This window comes from Plutella xylostella, chromosome 4 (genome assembly GCF_932276165.1).
Source record: "Plutella xylostella chromosome 4, ilPluXylo3.1, whole genome shotgun sequence".
NCBI classification, from domain to species: Eukaryota; Metazoa; Arthropoda; class Insecta; order Lepidoptera; family Plutellidae; genus Plutella; species Plutella xylostella.
Window position 1 is genome coordinate 5,795,923 of NC_063984.1, and position 16,998 is coordinate 5,812,920.

The 16,998-nt window shown below is 41.4% G+C and overlaps 4 protein-coding genes across 8 annotated transcripts in view; 2 read left to right on the top strand and 2 right to left on the bottom strand.

Annotated features, from left to right (window-relative positions):
- Nucleotides 1–239: 239 nt before the first annotated feature.
- On the top strand, nt 240–1,128 carry LOC105387317 (succinate dehydrogenase assembly factor 4, mitochondrial). Its single transcript, XM_011558025.3, has 2 exons — nt 240–404; nt 483–1,128. Exons 1-2 carry the CDS (start codon nt 338–340, stop codon nt 773–775), a joined length of 360 nt encoding a protein of 119 aa, XP_011556327.3. The 5' UTR covers nt 240–337; the 3' UTR covers nt 776–1,128.
- LOC105387316 (pre-mRNA-splicing factor ATP-dependent RNA helicase DHX16) lies at nt 1,116–4,751 on the bottom strand. The gene is made up of 5 exons (XM_011558024.3): nt 4,306–4,751; nt 3,953–4,089; nt 2,241–3,810; nt 1,665–2,067; nt 1,116–1,362 (listed from the first exon to the last, which is right to left on the bottom strand). Exons 1-5 carry the CDS (start codon nt 4,632–4,634, stop codon nt 1,138–1,140), a joined length of 2,664 nt encoding a protein of 887 aa, XP_011556326.2. The 5' UTR covers nt 4,635–4,751; the 3' UTR covers nt 1,116–1,137.
- Nucleotides 4,752–5,153: 402 nt separating this feature from the next.
- On the top strand, nt 5,154–8,223 carry LOC105387315 (WW domain-containing oxidoreductase). Of its 2 annotated transcripts, none has more exons than XM_011558022.3 (6): nt 5,154–5,296; nt 5,680–5,803; nt 6,133–6,383; nt 6,762–6,941; nt 7,196–7,463; nt 7,695–8,223. In XM_011558022.3, exons 1-6 carry the CDS (start codon nt 5,271–5,273, stop codon nt 7,950–7,952), a joined length of 1,107 nt encoding a protein of 368 aa, XP_011556324.3. In that variant the 5' UTR covers nt 5,154–5,270; the 3' UTR covers nt 7,953–8,223. The 2 variants fall into 2 exon arrangements, with proteins under 2 accessions (XP_011556324.3, XP_037977330.2); XM_038121402.2 differs by lacking the exon at nt 5,154–5,296 and adding an exon at nt 5,480–5,586.
- Nucleotides 8,224–9,694: 1,471 nt separating this feature from the next.
- LOC105384093 (E3 ubiquitin-protein ligase MIB1) overlaps nt 9,695–16,998 on the bottom strand; it is a 148,026-nt gene continuing 140,722 nt past the window's right edge. For all 4 annotated transcript variants that reach the window (XM_048632070.1, XM_048632076.1, XM_048632088.1 and 1 more), the window contains 6 exons: nt 13,988–14,246; nt 13,218–13,401; nt 11,986–12,314; nt 11,372–11,579; nt 10,315–10,556; nt 9,695–10,082 (listed from right to left, as the gene is read on the bottom strand). In XM_048632070.1, the coding sequence (XP_048488027.1) occupies nt 9,942–10,082; nt 10,315–10,556; nt 11,372–11,579; nt 11,986–12,314; nt 13,218–13,401; nt 13,988–14,246 (1,363 nt within the window). In that variant the 3' untranslated portion in view covers nt 9,695–9,941. The remainder of the gene's footprint in view (nt 10,083–10,314; nt 10,557–11,371; nt 11,580–11,985; nt 12,315–13,217; nt 13,402–13,987; nt 14,247–16,998) is intronic.

Sequence of the window (16,998 nt, forward strand, 5' to 3'; positions counted from 1 at the left end):
TTTTTATAAGGGCGGGGCTACACTTGACGTTTTTCTAAACTATCTATAAAACATTGTGGTTAACCGTAAAATGAATAAAATTTTGATGATTTTGTGTGTTGTTTCCCCGATACCTCGCTTGCACGCCTTATACAAAAATATTTGGTGCAAACTTCGAATGCTTTTTATTCTATCCTTATTCTAAGAATCTGTTTGGACTTAACGTCAAAACTACTTAATACCACAGAGTATGACGTAAAACAAAAACATAACCTCAATCAAAGTCTTCAAATCATAGCGATTGCCCAATCAATACGAAAATAAAATAAAAGTTTACTACTTTCACAGTAAAATCAAAATGATCCGAAATCTTTTGAAATGTACTGTGCGAGGAAGATATACGAATTGGGCAGTTAAAGGGGCAGGTAGATATCCCGATTTAGTATTGCGTCTTTCCGAGTCGTAAAAATGTAAAATAAATCCTGTTTGTTTGGTTTTTTCAGAATCCAAACAAGCGGCGCTGTTTTTAACAAGATCTCATGGAACTAATCCGGAGACTGCGAAGGGAGACGCTAAAACAGAGTCCAAAAGATTAGCTGAATTTAGAAAGAAACTGAGGGAAACCACTTCTATCACTGATCTTGGAGAGCAAAGTGAAGCAGCGCCAAAGGAAGATGCGCTGCCGCCGTGGCCGGAGAACACCAACCCGCACACGGGCGAGGTGGGCGGCCCGCGCGGCCCGGAGCCCACTAGGTACGGGGACTGGGAGAGGAAGGGCAGAGTTTCAGATTTCTAATTAGCACCGAAATACTTTATCATGTTATTTTGTATAGTAAATAATTTATGAACATTAGTCCTAAAAATATTTTAAGTTTTAGTGCAAAGCCAAATAAACAATGAAATAAACTGCTTATGGTTATATTAAACCGATTGCAAGTTGGCAAACAAAATATGAAAAAAAAAAAAAAAAAAAAAGTTTTAGTGTGTATTTTTGTAGTGTAATTTATTTGATAGCTTTGCTTTATTTAAATATCTAATTAAATTTTAATGCATATTCAGCCAGAAAAAAAATATATATGTTAGGAACTAAAATAGTATTGACTTATTTAAATGTTGAAGAAAATTAAACAATGTGATATATTCATATGATACATTATTTTATTTACTTCCTGTTGATTTACCAATTGTTTTAGGCATCTTTTTATTAGTAGAATCTTCTAATTCTTTGGATTTGTAATAATGTGGAGCCACTTCAAGAAGCCACTTACTTTCAATTTCTGTAACCTGTCTCATGAATTCCTTAGATGTGAAAACCAGCTCATGGTAAATGACCCACCTTGGCAATTCTTCAAACAATGCACTGTTTGGATGAATCATAACAGTCTGAAAAAAACAGGGTGTTTATATTATTACAAGCTCACAAACATATTATAACTCATCACATTGTTACATCACTGCATCAAACTGAAACACTTTCTTTTGAACAATTTTTTAGATTTCTTGATCCAGCTATAGAATTAATATAAATATACTAACTTAATGATAAATATCGCCTAATTATCTACAGTGGAAATTTATATAGGATATAGAATAAATGTTTATGTTTATTATGCTTCTTGAGGAAAGTTCTTCAGTTTGATCAGTGCGAAATTGCTAAATATCATTTAAAAAAGATATGCACTTACTTGGTTGTGTTTGACTGTTTTGTAATGACCACCTTTAGAAAACTTAGCAATGTGGTAGAAATATCCCGCTGTGATTGCTTTTCGTATGCTGGAGTCATCTGCAATACCAGACACCATTTCTATTTCAACTCGATCCATGAGGCTGACCAATTGTTCTCGCACATCTCTGGCTCTCTTCATTGATCTGTGCTGTATGAAATTTTCATAACACCATTGTATGGAAAAATCTGAATCGACCCATTGATTATAAACATTCATCAAGGTCAAATGATCACCAGTGGGATGGAAGAAATTCTTCCTTGCTGTGTCGGCATGAATTATTTTGTCTTTCGGTCTGTAGAAAACTGAACTGTTTACTGAAAGCATTGCAGCAATGGTCACCACTTCTTCAGAGCACTTGTACCTGTAAATAAAAAAAGTTAATGAATGAGCCATGAACACAGTTCAATCAAAGAAATAGTTATACACATAATATATGTAAGTACTGGAAGGTAAATTTTAGGCAGTTAAATTCAAATAGACATAAATTTCAGGATTGAGAGTGATGAGTGTAACATATTTTATGTAGGTACTTACTTTTCACTAGCTAATAACATTTTAGCTAACATAGGGTCAGTGGGAAATTCAGCCATTCTTCTTCCAGCCTTTGTCAACTCACCATGGTGGTTGAGGGCCCCCAGGGCATACAGCTGCTCTAGAGCTAAGACTAACGTCTCGTGAGGAGGAGGGTCTAAAAAGTCAAAGTGTATAAGGTCATTGATCCCCAGCGCCTTCAGTGTGAGTACAGCATTGCCCAAGTTTATTCTCTGTATCTCAGGCACTGTATTGTCTTCAAGCTCATACTTGTAAGCCCATGCTGTGTAAAGCCGGAAGCACTTCCCAGGGGCTACTCTGCCAGCTCTGCCAGCCCTTTGATTAGCTGAGGCTTTTGATATGGGGACAACCATCAAACTCTCCATGCCTGTTTTGGAATTAAAGTTGTTTTGCTTGGCAAAACCAGGATCAATTACATAAATTATATTGTCAATAGTCAAGGATGTTTCAGCAATATTGGTGGCTAATACAACTTTTCTGGCTCCTTCAGGAGTTGGCTCAAATATTTTAGCTTGCATATCACTGGGTAGATTAGCATAGACAGGTAGGATCATTAGTTCCTTTACCTTCTTTCCCAATCTTTTAGTCCTCTCCTGCAACATCTCTACGCAAGTCTCAATCTCTTCCTGACCAGTAAGGAACACAAGAATGTCCCCGAGTGGCTGAGTGGCATGTATCTGTAGCACTGACACTACACAAGCATCCACATAGTCTGCCTCTGGAGCCTTTGTGTAATAAATGTCAACTGGAAACCTTCTTCCAGGTATTCTAAATATTGGTGCTTCATCAAAAAAGGTAGAAAATTTTTCAGCATCTAGAGTAGCACTGGAAATTAAGAGCTTTAAGTCAGGTCTGAATCTAGTGATGTCTTTTACTAGACCAAATAATATGTCAGTGTGCAGGGTCCTCTCATGAGCTTCATCAATGATCATGACACTGTAGGAAGCTAGATCAGGCTCCGACAAGAACTCTCTGTGTAGAGTACCATCTGTCATGTACTTTATGACAGTTCGGTCAGAAGTGCAGTCTTCAAAGCGGATACTGTATCCCACTTCATTCCCAAGCTTCACATTCATTTCCTGAGCGACTCTGGCAGCTACAGACATTGCAGCAACTCTCCTTGGTTGGGTGCATCCAATTTTTTTACCATCATCTGTAAATCCAGCTTCATGTAGATACTGTGGTATTTGAGTAGTTTTACCTGACCCAGTCTCTCCTTCAACTATCAAGATTTGATAATTTTTAATGGCTTCTATCAAGGAATCTCTGAAGGGAAAAACAGGAAGGGACTTCTTGGTTTCCTCTATGGTCATCCGGAGCTTCTGATACTCAGATTTTTCTTTATCTTCTTCTTTTACTTTTTCTTTGTTGCCTTCAAGTTGAAGAGCCTGAATAAAATCAATCTGTTCATCCAATAGTAATTCATATTCATCTTGGGCTTTTGCATCTTTTGCTCCAAATTTAAAGAATGCTGACTTGATCTGTTCCTGCTCCCATTTCCGCTGTTCAGAGTTCGGCATCTTCTCATTGTCATCCACTTCAATGTATTCTCCTGAAAAGTAATTTGATATGTTAATGAATATTCTTCCTCTTATAAAAAGTAAAGTAGATAGTAGTAAAGTAGTAGACTCGGTGACAATAAATAAAAAAATCTTCATAATTACTAAATTATACCCTTTAAAACAATATTTTACCTTTCTGTCCTTTTCCCAGGTCTTGAGGCATATGATACCTGTGGACATTTTCCAACTCTCTTGCCTTTTCATGTTCTTTAGCTAATTGAAGAAGATTTTTCTTGTGCTCTCTTTCCTTCCTCTCACGAGCAGTAAGTCTGTAACATAATTTTTACATTTAAGTAACATATTTTTGAATGCCGAATCATAAGATACATATCATTTTCTCATCATTTACATAGCAAATTGATTGTATACTACATAAAATGAACAATTTTTTTCTTTAAAAATAACTGAAAAAGTATTTAGTTAACATTTTTGTGAGGAATTATATTGTGTTATAATTATAAGTGTTCTACTAGATAGTATCTTACATGCTCTCATCGAAGAGGTACTCGTCGTCCGCGATATCAGCTTCCAATTCTATGACTTTATCATCCTTTCTTTTCTCTAAATATTTGCGGCGAGATTGAACACGAAGTTTAGGTAATATTTTTTCCCTGTCTTCTGCTTCAAGCTTCATACGCTTAGCGGCTTCTTCGTACGACCGTTTTGATGCATCGGCCAGTTTCTTAACCTTCTCTTCGTCTCGTTTTCGTAATCTTTTAGCGAATTCATCTCGTTCTTGGAGATCCTTCTTTCTACCTTCTTCAGCACTATCAGAGTCAGACGATGAATATCTTCTCTTGCTTGATTTATCCATAATTGAAATGTCTATTTACTCTAAAATAAGAACAATTAAATTAGATTCGTTTCGTAAATATTTTCGTGTTTTGGAAGCTTGATGCAGTTTTTTTATTCACAGAGCAACTAGAACTGACATTGACATTTTTGTCATGCCCTTGCAATAATCTGTACAGTCAAAAATCGTAGAATAATCATTAGCAAAAAAACTTATTTGCAAGCCACACAGTAAGGGCATGGTAAGGGCTTGGCTTGGGATTATGTTCATTAAACTTGGCGCAAATGGACCATCGACCAGAGCCACTGATCGCCAGCGAAGGCGACTTAAGCGGTTCACACACGGAGGGTGGAGGCGGTGAGGCCTGTCCGCGCGGATCAGTTTGCCAGAGTCTGTTGTCGACTCTGGCAAGAATGGACGTTACAGATTCGGAAGTTGCTTTACAACATCTACACTCGCGTAACACGCGCGTTCGCGGCGCGAGTGTAGATCGGGATTAAACTGCAATATGACTGCAATCCATGCCATCGAGATCTTATGAGAATGAGATATCTATGATTTTGTAAAGAGCGCTAAACGTCAAAATACACATGTATTTATTTATTATTTGCCTTCTTTGCTCATTATTTGATTTGATTATTAATTTATTATTGAAAAATGCACTGTCTAATTTCTCTGAGAAGGTAAATTATTTTACCTTAATATATTTTATTTCCAGCTTGCTCTTTATTTCCGCATAGAGATAGTAAATACTTACCGATTACCAATATACTTTCGTCTACTGCTGAAGCTTACTTGGTAGTGGCGCGGCAACGTAATAAAAACTATAAAATATGTGTTAACTAACAACACTCTGTCCGCGGCCTTCCTCATCCATAGCCTCTATCTGCTACCACCTGTCTGGAGACACTGAAGACTGGATGCGTGGCAAAACGCAGATGTGACGTATGTAGGACTGTAGGAACTGTAGACGGTACGCACGTAGCAGCTGTAGTACCTACTCACGTACTCACTATTTAAAGGACTAATTTATGAGGATAGGCTAACTCGTTTATTTAAATTACAGAATGAGGAAAATTTACCCTGCTATACCTAAACGGTCCCTAGGCATGAAACAACATTTGAATGAATACTATAAAATCATTTATGAGACCACAAATTTAAATATGTTTAGTCCTACGGCGGAACAGGTATACTTACTGAACTTTCTTTGACGGTAGTTCTACGACCATCCTGCGTACTTAGCTTAGCTGTAGAAACTTACCAAACTAAATAGAAATCATTCTATTAATGATAAACGATTAGCTTTTTATAATGAATGTACATACATAACCTACATACTTAGATATAAAATAATGCATGGTGCATGGAAATAAGCTTTTCTAAATGACGTAACAGCAAAATCATACAAATATTTGACTGTATGATTACCTACGCATCTAAACATCCTGCGTACCATGCATCCAATCTGTCCAAGATTGGACAGTCAGCAATCTCATAACCCACAATACCTATTCAGGTTCTAGAGAACAAGCAGTTAGACGGCAAGACGTGCCTGATCACGGGCGCGTCGAGCGGGCTCGGGCTGGAGGCCGCGCGGTGCCTCGCCGCGAGCGGCTGTCGCGTGCTCGCCGCCTCGCGCAACACGTACAAGGGCCTCAACGCCACCAGGGACCTCGGCAGCGGAGACCTGATACAGGTCATGGAGCTGAACCTTGCGTCGTTGAAATCTGTGAATAATTTTTCGGAGGAATTGATTCGGAATGGGAAGTTAGTATCTACGTACCTATTTGGTTGTTGTAGAGATTCTTTATATCGCTACACATGCTCCAAGGTACCTACGTCAGCGGGTGGAAACGGTACATGAGTCACCATCATCAATCCATAATACTTATATAAGCGTTCAGAGCTGGACATTGTAGGAGCTCCAGCTCAGCAGTCCAGTGGGCTAGGGGGCTTTAAATAATACAATATATTTGCCTGTACAGTTCATGACCAAGAACCACATTCATCTTTTCATGATCGTCTACCCCAAAGGTTATCGGTTCTTCGACACAAAGAGCTAATATACGATCATAACCATCAGCACCAAACACACGTCACCATATTACCCGACTAAATACAAAAGTAACCTCACCCCTCCCCCAGTCAATTGGACATGGTGTTGCTGAACGCGGGCGTGTTCGGCGTGCCGTGGGCGCGGACCGAGGACGGGGTGGAGACCATCTTCCAGGTGAACTTCCTGGGCCAGCTCCAGCTGCTGCTCAGCGTGGAGCGGCTGCTCGCGCCCGCCGCCAGGGTCGTGTTCGTCACTTCTGAGTCACACAGGTTATGATTTTTCAGAAGCTTTGGGGAGTTGTATGCTGTTGTTAGTTGAATAAGTAATTATGGTAGAAGGTTAAATATTTGGGTCTTAGAATTTGGAAACAAAATTTTGTGTCCCAGAATTTAATGTAGGTAAGATGCAACAATATACTTAGGTATACTTCTTGAAGATTAACTCTTGTCGACATTGAGCATTCAATCTTGTACAGTAAAAATATATTCATTTTATCTAACTGAAATTTTTAAACATTTTGCAGGCGAGTGAACTGGTCACCCCGTGACCAGATCTGCCCAAGAGAAGACATGCTATCGCTACCCGAACACGAATACACGTCTATAAAAGCGTACAACATTTCCAAGCTGTGTTCCTTCCTCGCCATGCAGTACCTGGCGCACCGCTGGCGCGGCTCCGGCCGGGGCGTGTTCTGCGCTCACCCCGGAACATTTGTGAAGACTCAGTTGTGTAGACACTGGTGGGTGTATGAGGCTTTGTATACCTGCATGAAGCCCTTCGCTAAGACTATAGTAAGTTATTTTTTAACTAATTAATATTTTTCTTCATCATCCATTCTATCGTCCACTGTTGGGCATAGGCCCTTTATTTGTACGCCAACCTTTTCGGTCATGTGCAACTCTTGTTTACTGCTTCCCCGCTACCCTGCAGATATCATCTTGTATCACGTATCTAAATATCACGAGCTGAATAATCGCAATACTGAACTTTACTACCTCAAAAAACCTCTAACCATTTGACAGCCGCAAGCCGCGGCCACGCCAGTCTACTGCGCGACATCGGACGCGCTCGCCGGAAAGTCAACGCTATATTACAAGGACTGCGCCCGCCGCACCGAGAGTGACCTCGCACAGGACTCGCAGCTCGCCTTCCGCGTCATAGACCTGTGTCGCAGCATGCTGAGCGACCGCGTGGGGCAGGCCATAGACAACGCTGTCAGACCAGAGACAGCAGAGGTCAGAGACAAGCAAGAGGACGAGGGACTGGCTGCTGTGTCTTAATTACGGAGTGGTTTCTGATTGTTATGAGTTTGAATATTTTGCTACGTTTAGATGTACGTGTAAGAGCGTAAAATTTTGTTTCGCTGCATAAGATGGTGGTGCTAGGTTACATTTATCTTAGTATATTTTATAATATGCTGTATTATACAGGTTGATTTTTGTTTTTCATTGGGTAGTGTTTTATGTTAATAATAAAATCCCACCCCATAATGTTTATGACCCGAAGCAATGGATAGTTAATCTTAATATAATAAATAATAAAGTCCATAAATAGGTGTATAATTTTAATTAAATTAACAATAATTTTAATAGGTAAGAATATAATTATAACTTAATTGATAATACAGGTAAGTATTTTAAATAGTTCTAATCAATCTTATTTAAGTTTGAAAAATTTAATATTTTGGCATTTATTCATAAAATATTATAAATCAATAAAATATTTAGTTAGGTACCTCTATAGTGGAATTCATATTCAACGTAACTTTATATTATACCAACTGCTCGAAAAATAATAATGTAGAAAAATTTATACTAACATAGCCAACGAGAAAAAGTAACAAGTCTATAGGCACTTAATAAATTATTGTTATTTTAACAGTAAAATAAGTAGTTATACGTATTAATCAAGACTCATTGAATAATTCTACTTCTTTAATATTACATTACAGTAACAAAACAGACAATAATTCACAAGATAAATGCAAGTTTGTACTCAATACGGCTAAGTACAAATCAGTCTAAGCGAAATACAACTGACTCAACTTTTGTCATTCTTAAATCATAACGAATAATATTTAAACGTGAATATCCATGTAAAATTACTGATGAAATACAATAATAAAATCATAACATACTGAAAAGCTAGTAAACCTAACACAGTTTATAGATACATATAATAGTTTTCATAGGTTGTTATAATTTTAAGGGTCGCTTCTCGAATTTGATAAAAAGTTGGACACAATACTGATTGCTTAAGCCTTAGCTAAGCTAACACTGGCCGACAGGGCATCTTGCCAAAGCACATAATGGGCGATACCAAGAAAATTTCACGCTGCTTACTTATTCAGCGGTTTAAGCCGTAACGAGCTTTCCTGTCGGTCAGTGTAGTTGATTCAGGCAGCTTTTGAGATTCTTTTCGAAATGAATCAAATCAATTAATAAAATAAGAAACCGGCCAAGTGCGAGTCGGGCTCGCGCACAAAGGGTTCCGTAGCAGCAATTACAGTTAAATCAACCTATCTCAAAAACTATAAGAGATACTTTGATCAAACCAAAAATCGTTGAAAGAGTTAATTAGCATGCATCACCTCTATTTTTTTTAGAATTTTATACCCCGTAGTTATAAAAATAGAGGGGGGGGGACATACTTTTTACGACTTTGAGAGCTGATATCTCAAAAACCGTTCACTTTAAGAAAAATGTTTTTTAGAAAACTTTATATCATTTTAAAAGACCTTTCCATTGATACCCCACACGGGTATGTACATCGAAAAAAAAAATTTCATCCCTCAGTTACATGTATGGGGGGCCCCACCCCCAATTCTTTTTTTTACTATTTAGTGTCATATTTTTGTAGCGGTTCATACAACACATATTCCCATCAAATTTCATCACTGTAGTACTTATAGTTTCCGAGTAAATCGGCTGTGACAGACGGACAGACGGACAGACGGACAGACGGACATGACGAAACTATAAGGGTTCCGTTTTTGCCATTTTGGCTACGGAACCCTAAAAAAACCTATAGCAAGGCAACTTAGGAGATAAACTGACTTCCCTTTATATATTTTCTACCACATGCACAACGTTTCCATTCGCTCAGAAACCTTTTTTGAGATCTCCCAAATCCGTGGGGAAAGAACAGTCATGTCTATAGAAAAAGTTAACTATTCCTTTTCATGATGTGGAAGGCCGTCTACTCTGCCACACACACCTACCGCTAGCATCTCTCTACCACCTCAACTTATCTCACATCACCTCCTGTGCTCAATACAGCAGGATCCGCTTCTCGACCTGCTTCCTGCAGATGGGGCACACGGTGATCTGGTCGCCGCACATCTGGCACATGCCGTGCCCGCACAGGAAGATCATGTTCTTCAGCCGGTCCAGGCAGATCGGACACATTGTCTGCAATTTGAAAGAAATATGTCAGTATTTGATACGTTGAAGTGGGGGTGGTTAATTGAGATCCTGGGGTTATACAAGGTTAGCAAGGCTTACCTAAGCTTTTTCTTAGTTGCAAAATTATAAGAGTTTGGTTATGGTACTATTATGAGACTACAGACTCTACATGGATTATGATTAGGCAATGGGGCATCTACAAAATATATCCTACCATTGCTTGTGTACAACAACGTACCTGTTCCTTAATATCCTGCAACTGCTGCTGCAGCTTCTGCACGTCGGGCGCGGGCGGCGCGGCGGGCGGGCCGGGGGGCGCGGGTGCGGCGGCGGGGGCGGCCGGGGGCGCGGGGGGCGGGGGGCCCGAGCGCGAGCCGTTGTTCATGAGGTGCGGTGCGGCCTGCGCGGGCGCCGGCTGACCCTTGTTCACCGTCAGCTGGGCTAGGTTGCTGCTGCCTTCTTTTTCCACTGGAACTGGAACTAGGGATAAGATAGGTTTTTGATGAGTAACATAACATAAGGCGTATAATATGCAACACACCCCTTCCACAAGGCAAGAATTCCAACAAATGTTCACTGGTAGATGGTAGATGGTAGACCTTCCTCAAGCAAGCATTACAGACGCAACTTGCGCGGTTGTATGAATTACCACATGGATTTACGCAAGCAGCCTCCTCCAGTGATCTAATTAGATCCTCCTGTTTGTTGGGTCGTATTGCCTATCCTCATTTACGGCTGGCGCACCCCAGCCAGACAGTGAATAACAACATACTACTCCTTAGCTCCATGGGTACATCGGTATTTGTCATCAGCACTATAAAGCTGCGTACGGACTGTCCGTACATTGGTACGCGTAGTCGGTTACGCGTGTCCTGGAACACCATGTCCGTAGGTACTAGAAGCTACGCGTACATTCAGGTGGAACCGCTATCAGTCGTTTCATATGCCAATGATGTCGATTCTGAAGGCAGAAATTCTAAATTTAGAGCTGTCAAAACGTTAATTTCTTTGTTTAAAATTCGACTCTATGATTGTTTCCGTAAATGTCATTTTATGCTAGCAATTTTTTTAGTTTGACAGCGTTAAAATTAGAATTTCTGCCTTCAGAATCGATATCAATGTACGCACTATCCGTACGCAACTTAAAGCCGCGTACAGACAGGCCCAACGAACGTTTTTCGTTGACCTTCGTTGCTAAATATCCATCGTTGGAATAACCGTTGGCGTTCGTTGGGTGTTCGTTGGCCCGGTCTGTACGCAGCTTAAGAAGACTCTGAATACACCGTATCACTCACCATCCCTCTGCCCACTGCCACTGGCTACAGGCTGCAGCGGCGCGCGGCACGTGACGCACTTGCGCACGAGCGGCGCGCAGCCGGCGCAGGCGCAGACGTCGCCGCACGGCGCGCACACGGGCGCGGCCGGCGCCTCGCCGCACACCACGCACGAGCCCACGCGCGCGCGCGACCGCACGCCGCCGCGGCAGATCAGGCACTTCTTCACCTGGAGACGAGATATTATGGGGTCTTATATGTAGTAAACTTAAGCATAGGGCGGAAGTACGCGTATGCTCTATGGCTCCGTGGAATAAGTGCCAATATAACAGACACGTGTTTATTGAAGGTAATTCCACATTTCTTGGCCGTAGTAACTGAACTTGTGGCCCTCAGCCTTCCTGCAGCGCAATAGATTCTGAGCAGTTGAGAACTAGGTAGGTGTTGTGGGTAATTTTACACCTTTCTTGGCCGTAGTGACTGAACTTGTGGCCCTTAGCCTTCCTGCAGCGCAACAGATTCTGAGTATTTGAGAACTAGGTAAAAGCCATCTGGGTTTCCACTACGGCTGACATCAGAATAATAATATTACTATGCTTTAGGTACTGATAAGTAAACTGTAAAACGACGCTTACCCGCGCAGCGCAAGCGCTACAGCAACAGATATGTCCGCACGGGCGGAACAGCGTGTCTCTCTTGGCATCGGAACACACGAGGCATTCGTCCGTCGTGGGGTCGGCCACGGGCCCTATGTCCACGACAGCCGGCGCGTCGCCCGCGGCTGACGTGCTGGCGACAGGGACCACTCCGCTGGGCCCGGCCACGCTGGTGCTACAACTGGGAACACTGGCTAAGCTCTCCTCAACTGACGCCTCGGTCGGCAGCCCAGTGGCGCCCTCTTTGCGGCACGTTGTAATGGTCTTGTACAGGTTCGAGTCGGGGCACAAGTCTAGCGGTGTTTGGCCTGGAATTAAAGTTATTGTTATGTTTATTTTTAGATATGACTGATAGAATGCTGTAACTCACTTTATTTTGTTCCTACAAATACCTACGTAGCCTATACGTACGTATTAATTTTTATCAGAAGGTTAACCTCATTTCAAATTACTATACCTACCAACCGTCTCCCCGTTCCACATTGTATACAAAATTTATGGAATTCATTAAGTGCCTACGTCCCATGTGTAATGTTTTGTTATTATGTAGACACAAAAGATAGTGTGCCGAAAACTTTCCATTCGGGTTCAGTTTATTACGAGAGAGAATAGGTTCGGAATACAGAGCGCGGTATCTAGGGTAATTAATTGGTACCTAATTATGCTAAACAGTAATTAGAGGGTACTTCTGCGCTAAATATATACTACCGCCACAATATCCGTATTATTAACGTAGACGCCGGCGTAATAAAGTACCCTTGTGAATATTATTTGCGTTTTGTGGAGAGTCTATGCTTCGTTTTGTTTGAAGAACTTATTTTATAGATAAAAGTAAAAATGAGAGACCTAAGATGCAGTTACTAATATAGTTCTTAAAAACTGCTAAGTAACTGAAGTGGCAATGGGCCGACCTTATAGGTATTATCATGTCAAGAACTTCATAACAGTTGTGGTTGACGATTTATAAAGGAATGTATTCGGGAAACTTAGCGAAGGACGCTTCAGCCCGCTAACCTGCGAGCCTGCGACCTTTGACAGGCAGTCGGTAGTAGCTGGATGTCGTAATATTACCCAAAAGGGCAGGAGACCACGTCGTTCTCCACCCATACCCGTCCAATAAAGTTAAAGTAACAAGGACGCATATCTCTCATATTCGTATGTGTGAGCTTCCATGCATTTTACATTGTTGCAATGGCTAGTAGCTTCCTCACCTTTCTTGTTCTTAAGCGTGAGATCAGACCCGTGCGCGGCGAGGAAGCAGGCGATGGAGGCGGAGGACTTCTTGTCGTGGTGGTGCAGCGAGGGCAGCAGCGGCGCGTCCGGCGGGTCCTGCAGCCGCCGCAGCTGCTGCAGCGTGTGGTGGCGGAGAGCCTCGTGCAGCGGCGTGTCGCCGTCCTGATAATACAGAATTTATGAAGGGACTAATTCGACGGAGATTGAGAGAGAACAGCAATGTTCTTCGCTGCTATAAGAATAGAAAAAAAGTTAAGGTGTACTGGAAAAAATGGCCCATGCTGCTCCACTACAGGCCATCGCCATTGTGTACAGGGGCTAATGGTATATGATGGTAGACAATTGTTAATCGTGATGCGCAATCGGGGAGTTGTCGGTTTTAGGGCACAATAAACACAGTAAGGGCCCCTTGCACCAACATATTAAATCTAGATTTAGTGTTAAATCTCGATTTAGTGTCAAATTTTATATGGACTGACGTTTCTTAAATCGACGTTTCACACTAAATCTAGATTTAATTTGTTGGTGCAAGGGGTCCTAAATACATAAATAAACGTCCGTCGTAAGAGGTTTTCCAGGCAGCAATGAGCCATGCGCCATTGTTTGAACACCAAGTGATTGTGGATGTGACCTACAGATGAGCGTTGCAAAACGTGGCCCATCACAGGCCACTGTGTACTGGAGCCTTAATTACAATAGTTGTTATTGCGGCTCTAGGCCCTTCTTCCTCAGATCTCCTTCCACCTACCTTATCGCAGATGTTGAGGCTGGCGCCGTGCGCGACCAGCAGGCGCACGATCTGCGTGTGCTGGCGCTCCACGGCCAGGTGCAGGCTGGTCTGCTGGCTGGCGTTCTGCAGGTCGGGGCGCGCGCCGCCGCGCAGCAGCAGCTCGGCCACCTCCACGTGGTTGTTGAGCGCGGCCAGGTGCAGCGCCGTGTAGCCGTCGTCCTTCGCATCGTCCACTATCCACGGCCGCGGCAGCTTGCCCAGGATTATCTTCATTGCGCTGCGGAATACAATCAGTATTTTGTGTTATAAAATCAACGATGCCATGTTTTATATTAGTTTTAGTTAAAGATTTGGGTAATTATAAAAATCAACGATGCCATGTTTTATCTTAGTTTTAGTTAAAGACATCATTAAACTTTCAACCGCTTCGTTAAATCATCTCTAACAAGCACGGTCGCGGTGGTCTTATAAATCTATATTCTGACGGAGGTCAGACAGCATTTGTTCCTAATTAACCTAGACCTAAATCAGGGACCAATCTAACCGAGGCTGTGGGTAGATAAGTCGATAGAAAGACCCTCGGCAGCCACATAAAGTGAAAGTTCTACTCAAAGCTGTGATAGTTATTTTTACGACTGTGAAAACATTTATAGTTCCCAATTTATTACTCGTTACTGCACGAGCAAAGTATAAACTAGTTTGGTTCGGGACGCTCTGTGTAAAGTCGTAAAATAAAGTGTTTCACTGTGTCCGCGATTCAGAAGCGAAATTCATGATATTCTTTAGGGATTTGGGCGAATATTGCGGTGGTAAATGATGTATGCGAACAGTTCATGTCGCAGGCATGTGGCATGACTCACCACGCGGCTGACTAGCAACAGTAGCAATCTCACGAACATGTGTAGGTACGCTGTTATTTCTTCATGGGCGATATCACCCACTGGGTCCATAAAAAGTAACTCCACAAACCCCCTGCCACCGTCTATTATTAGAGTTAGCGGCCACATTTTATAAGATAGGCCAAGTAGTAACTTGAAGGAAACGCACATTTTATTTAGGTGCGTGATGCTAGTCTAATTCTGGTTTGATTACTCGTCACGTCCCCTGGTCGACATAAACCACATGTATCCAGAGCGGCTAGCGAGGGTGTTCAACTCTACACACAAATAGCATAAGAGGTTCGCGTTAACATCACCTAATCAAGATGCATTAGCGCTGCAAGCTGATTATACGGAGCGTGCGGAGGCGCGCGGGTTCGACTCAACAACGTATTCAAAGTTCGACATGCTTAATTGAGTAGATTGAGTAATAAATTAGGCGATACTCATTTTAATATGGAATGTAAGTACGGAACGGGTGAGTAAAACGTTGGTAGTAATTAAATAAGGTCAACGGTTGCGGCAGCTCCGGGTGCGCGGGCGCAGTGTGCGCGCGCCGCCCGCCGGCTGCTGGCGCGGCTTGCTATACTTCCTCTGTACAGTACTGTCACTATAACTAAACCAACTGAAACTGGGATTGATTTAAAATAAGTGAATATTTGTGAATACATACTTCAATCAAGATTTTGTTTTACATGATTTTCCGTACTGAAAATGTAGTGAGTGTAAAATAACCCAAACATAATTAAAAACAAAACAGTGAACGTCTCGTCTGTTTAAAAGAATACATATAAGAAGTAAGAAGAGATCTAGGGACTAATATTCAACAATTTAATGCTATCAACATTTTGAGGAATATAAAATATGTATTTTTGTATGGCGGTTGTATTGTATGTCTACGCTGTCGTCTGCTGAAGTGGAAATTATACGAAAATGATATTGACACGAGCGGCTGCCGCCTGGCGGTCGCCGTCACTCTAGCAAATTATAATTGCAAACTACCACATACATTTATACAGAAATAACAGAAAAGATACGCACGAAAAAGCCCTTCATTTAAGTTTTCACATACCTATAACCTACCTTAGTAACGACAGTCTTTAAAGTCGATTTTTGCTCTATAGCCGACCCACGACCATATTTTTTGTTTGCTTTAATTTGCATATGAGGACGAAGATCACTTTGTGAGCACATTGAGAGTCAATATTGTATTTGCTTTCCTTTCTACCAATGAAAGCATCATAATTAGCACAGTAGCAATCAATGCAGGCCCATTCATTACACTAATGTGCTGTGGTAAATTGTATGTAGTGTGAAGGCATAGGTACATTATATAACCTCTGTACGTAGGTAGTGTAACCAACTGTACTATGGACGTACCGTGGTTATTATAGTTACGTTAGGTACACATTGCGATTGATCAGCCAACGACCGCATGAGAGTCATAACACATTTTATGGCATGATACTGATAGTTATTTAGTATGTGGCATATTACATACAATGTATATGCTACAGGCATGCCATGAGTGTTTATAGAAGAATCAGAGCAGCATGGATGTAGTGGGGAGTGGCTCGGCCGCGCCACTATGCGCACAATGCGAGTCTCGGCCGGGTCCCAACGCCGGGGCATTCCTAACCCTTGCTGAGACAAGGGAGATATTAATCAGAGCCTTTATTTATCTTTGAAGGCATTCCTCATTATTTGAATACGGTTCTTGGTTCTTGTACCGATACCGTCCCGTCCGCACCCCAAGATGTTGGCATAAAGAATGTGTTGATCACATGTTTTCGTTGTTGTGTTTTTGTACGAACCATACAAGGCGGGCGAGATAACTAGACACCTGGGTTAAATGACATTTGTCTTTAGTACTGACTGCAAAAAAAGTAATATCGATATTTAAAAAAATATTTATTTTCTTCCTCTTTGCTATTAGTATTTTTATAATTAAGCTCGGAAAAATAAGAAACCTCCCCATACTGCGCAGTTTTAATGAATAATTTAAAAATAATTTTATAAAGAAAATTGTTGCGAGAACGAAAACATAATATACATGTAGCGCCCCGATATTTGAAATTTGGGAATGAAATGCGGGTTATCAAAAATCCCGCATGCGAAAAACATACTTACCTGACTTTTGTTATATTGTAA

What these genes read in the sequence shown, in the direction of transcription:
- LOC105387316 (XM_011558024.3), bottom strand. Translation starts at nt 4,634, where the DNA reads ATGGATAAATCAAGCAAGAGAAGATATTCATCGTCTGACTCTGATAGT. An exon ending in CCTGGGAAAAGGACAGAAAG is followed by an intron (nt 3,811 to 3,952) that starts GTAAAATATTGT and finishes ATTACTTTTCAG; the next exon opens with GAGAATACATTGAAGTGGAT. An exon ending in AAACAGTCAAACACAACCAA is followed by an intron (nt 1,363 to 1,664) that starts GTAAGTGCATAT and finishes TGTTTTTTTCAG; the next exon opens with ACTGTTATGATTCATCCAAA.
- LOC105387315 (XM_011558022.3), top strand. Translation starts at nt 5,271, where the DNA reads ATGCACTGTCTAATTTCTCTGAGAAG. An exon ending in TTAGTCCTACGGCGGAACAG is followed by an intron (nt 5,804 to 6,132) that starts GTATACTTACTG and finishes ATACCTATTCAG; the next exon opens with GTTCTAGAGAACAAGCAGTT. An exon ending in GAATTGATTCGGAATGGGAA is followed by an intron (nt 6,384 to 6,761) that starts GTTAGTATCTAC and finishes CCCCTCCCCCAG; the next exon opens with TCAATTGGACATGGTGTTGC.
- LOC105387317 (XM_011558025.3), top strand. Translation starts at nt 338, where the DNA reads ATGATCCGAAATCTTTTGAAATGTACTGTGCGAGGAAGATATACGAAT. An exon ending in TTGGGCAGTTAAAGGGGCAG is followed by an intron (nt 405 to 482) that starts GTAGATATCCCG and finishes TGGTTTTTTCAG; the next exon opens with AATCCAAACAAGCGGCGCTG.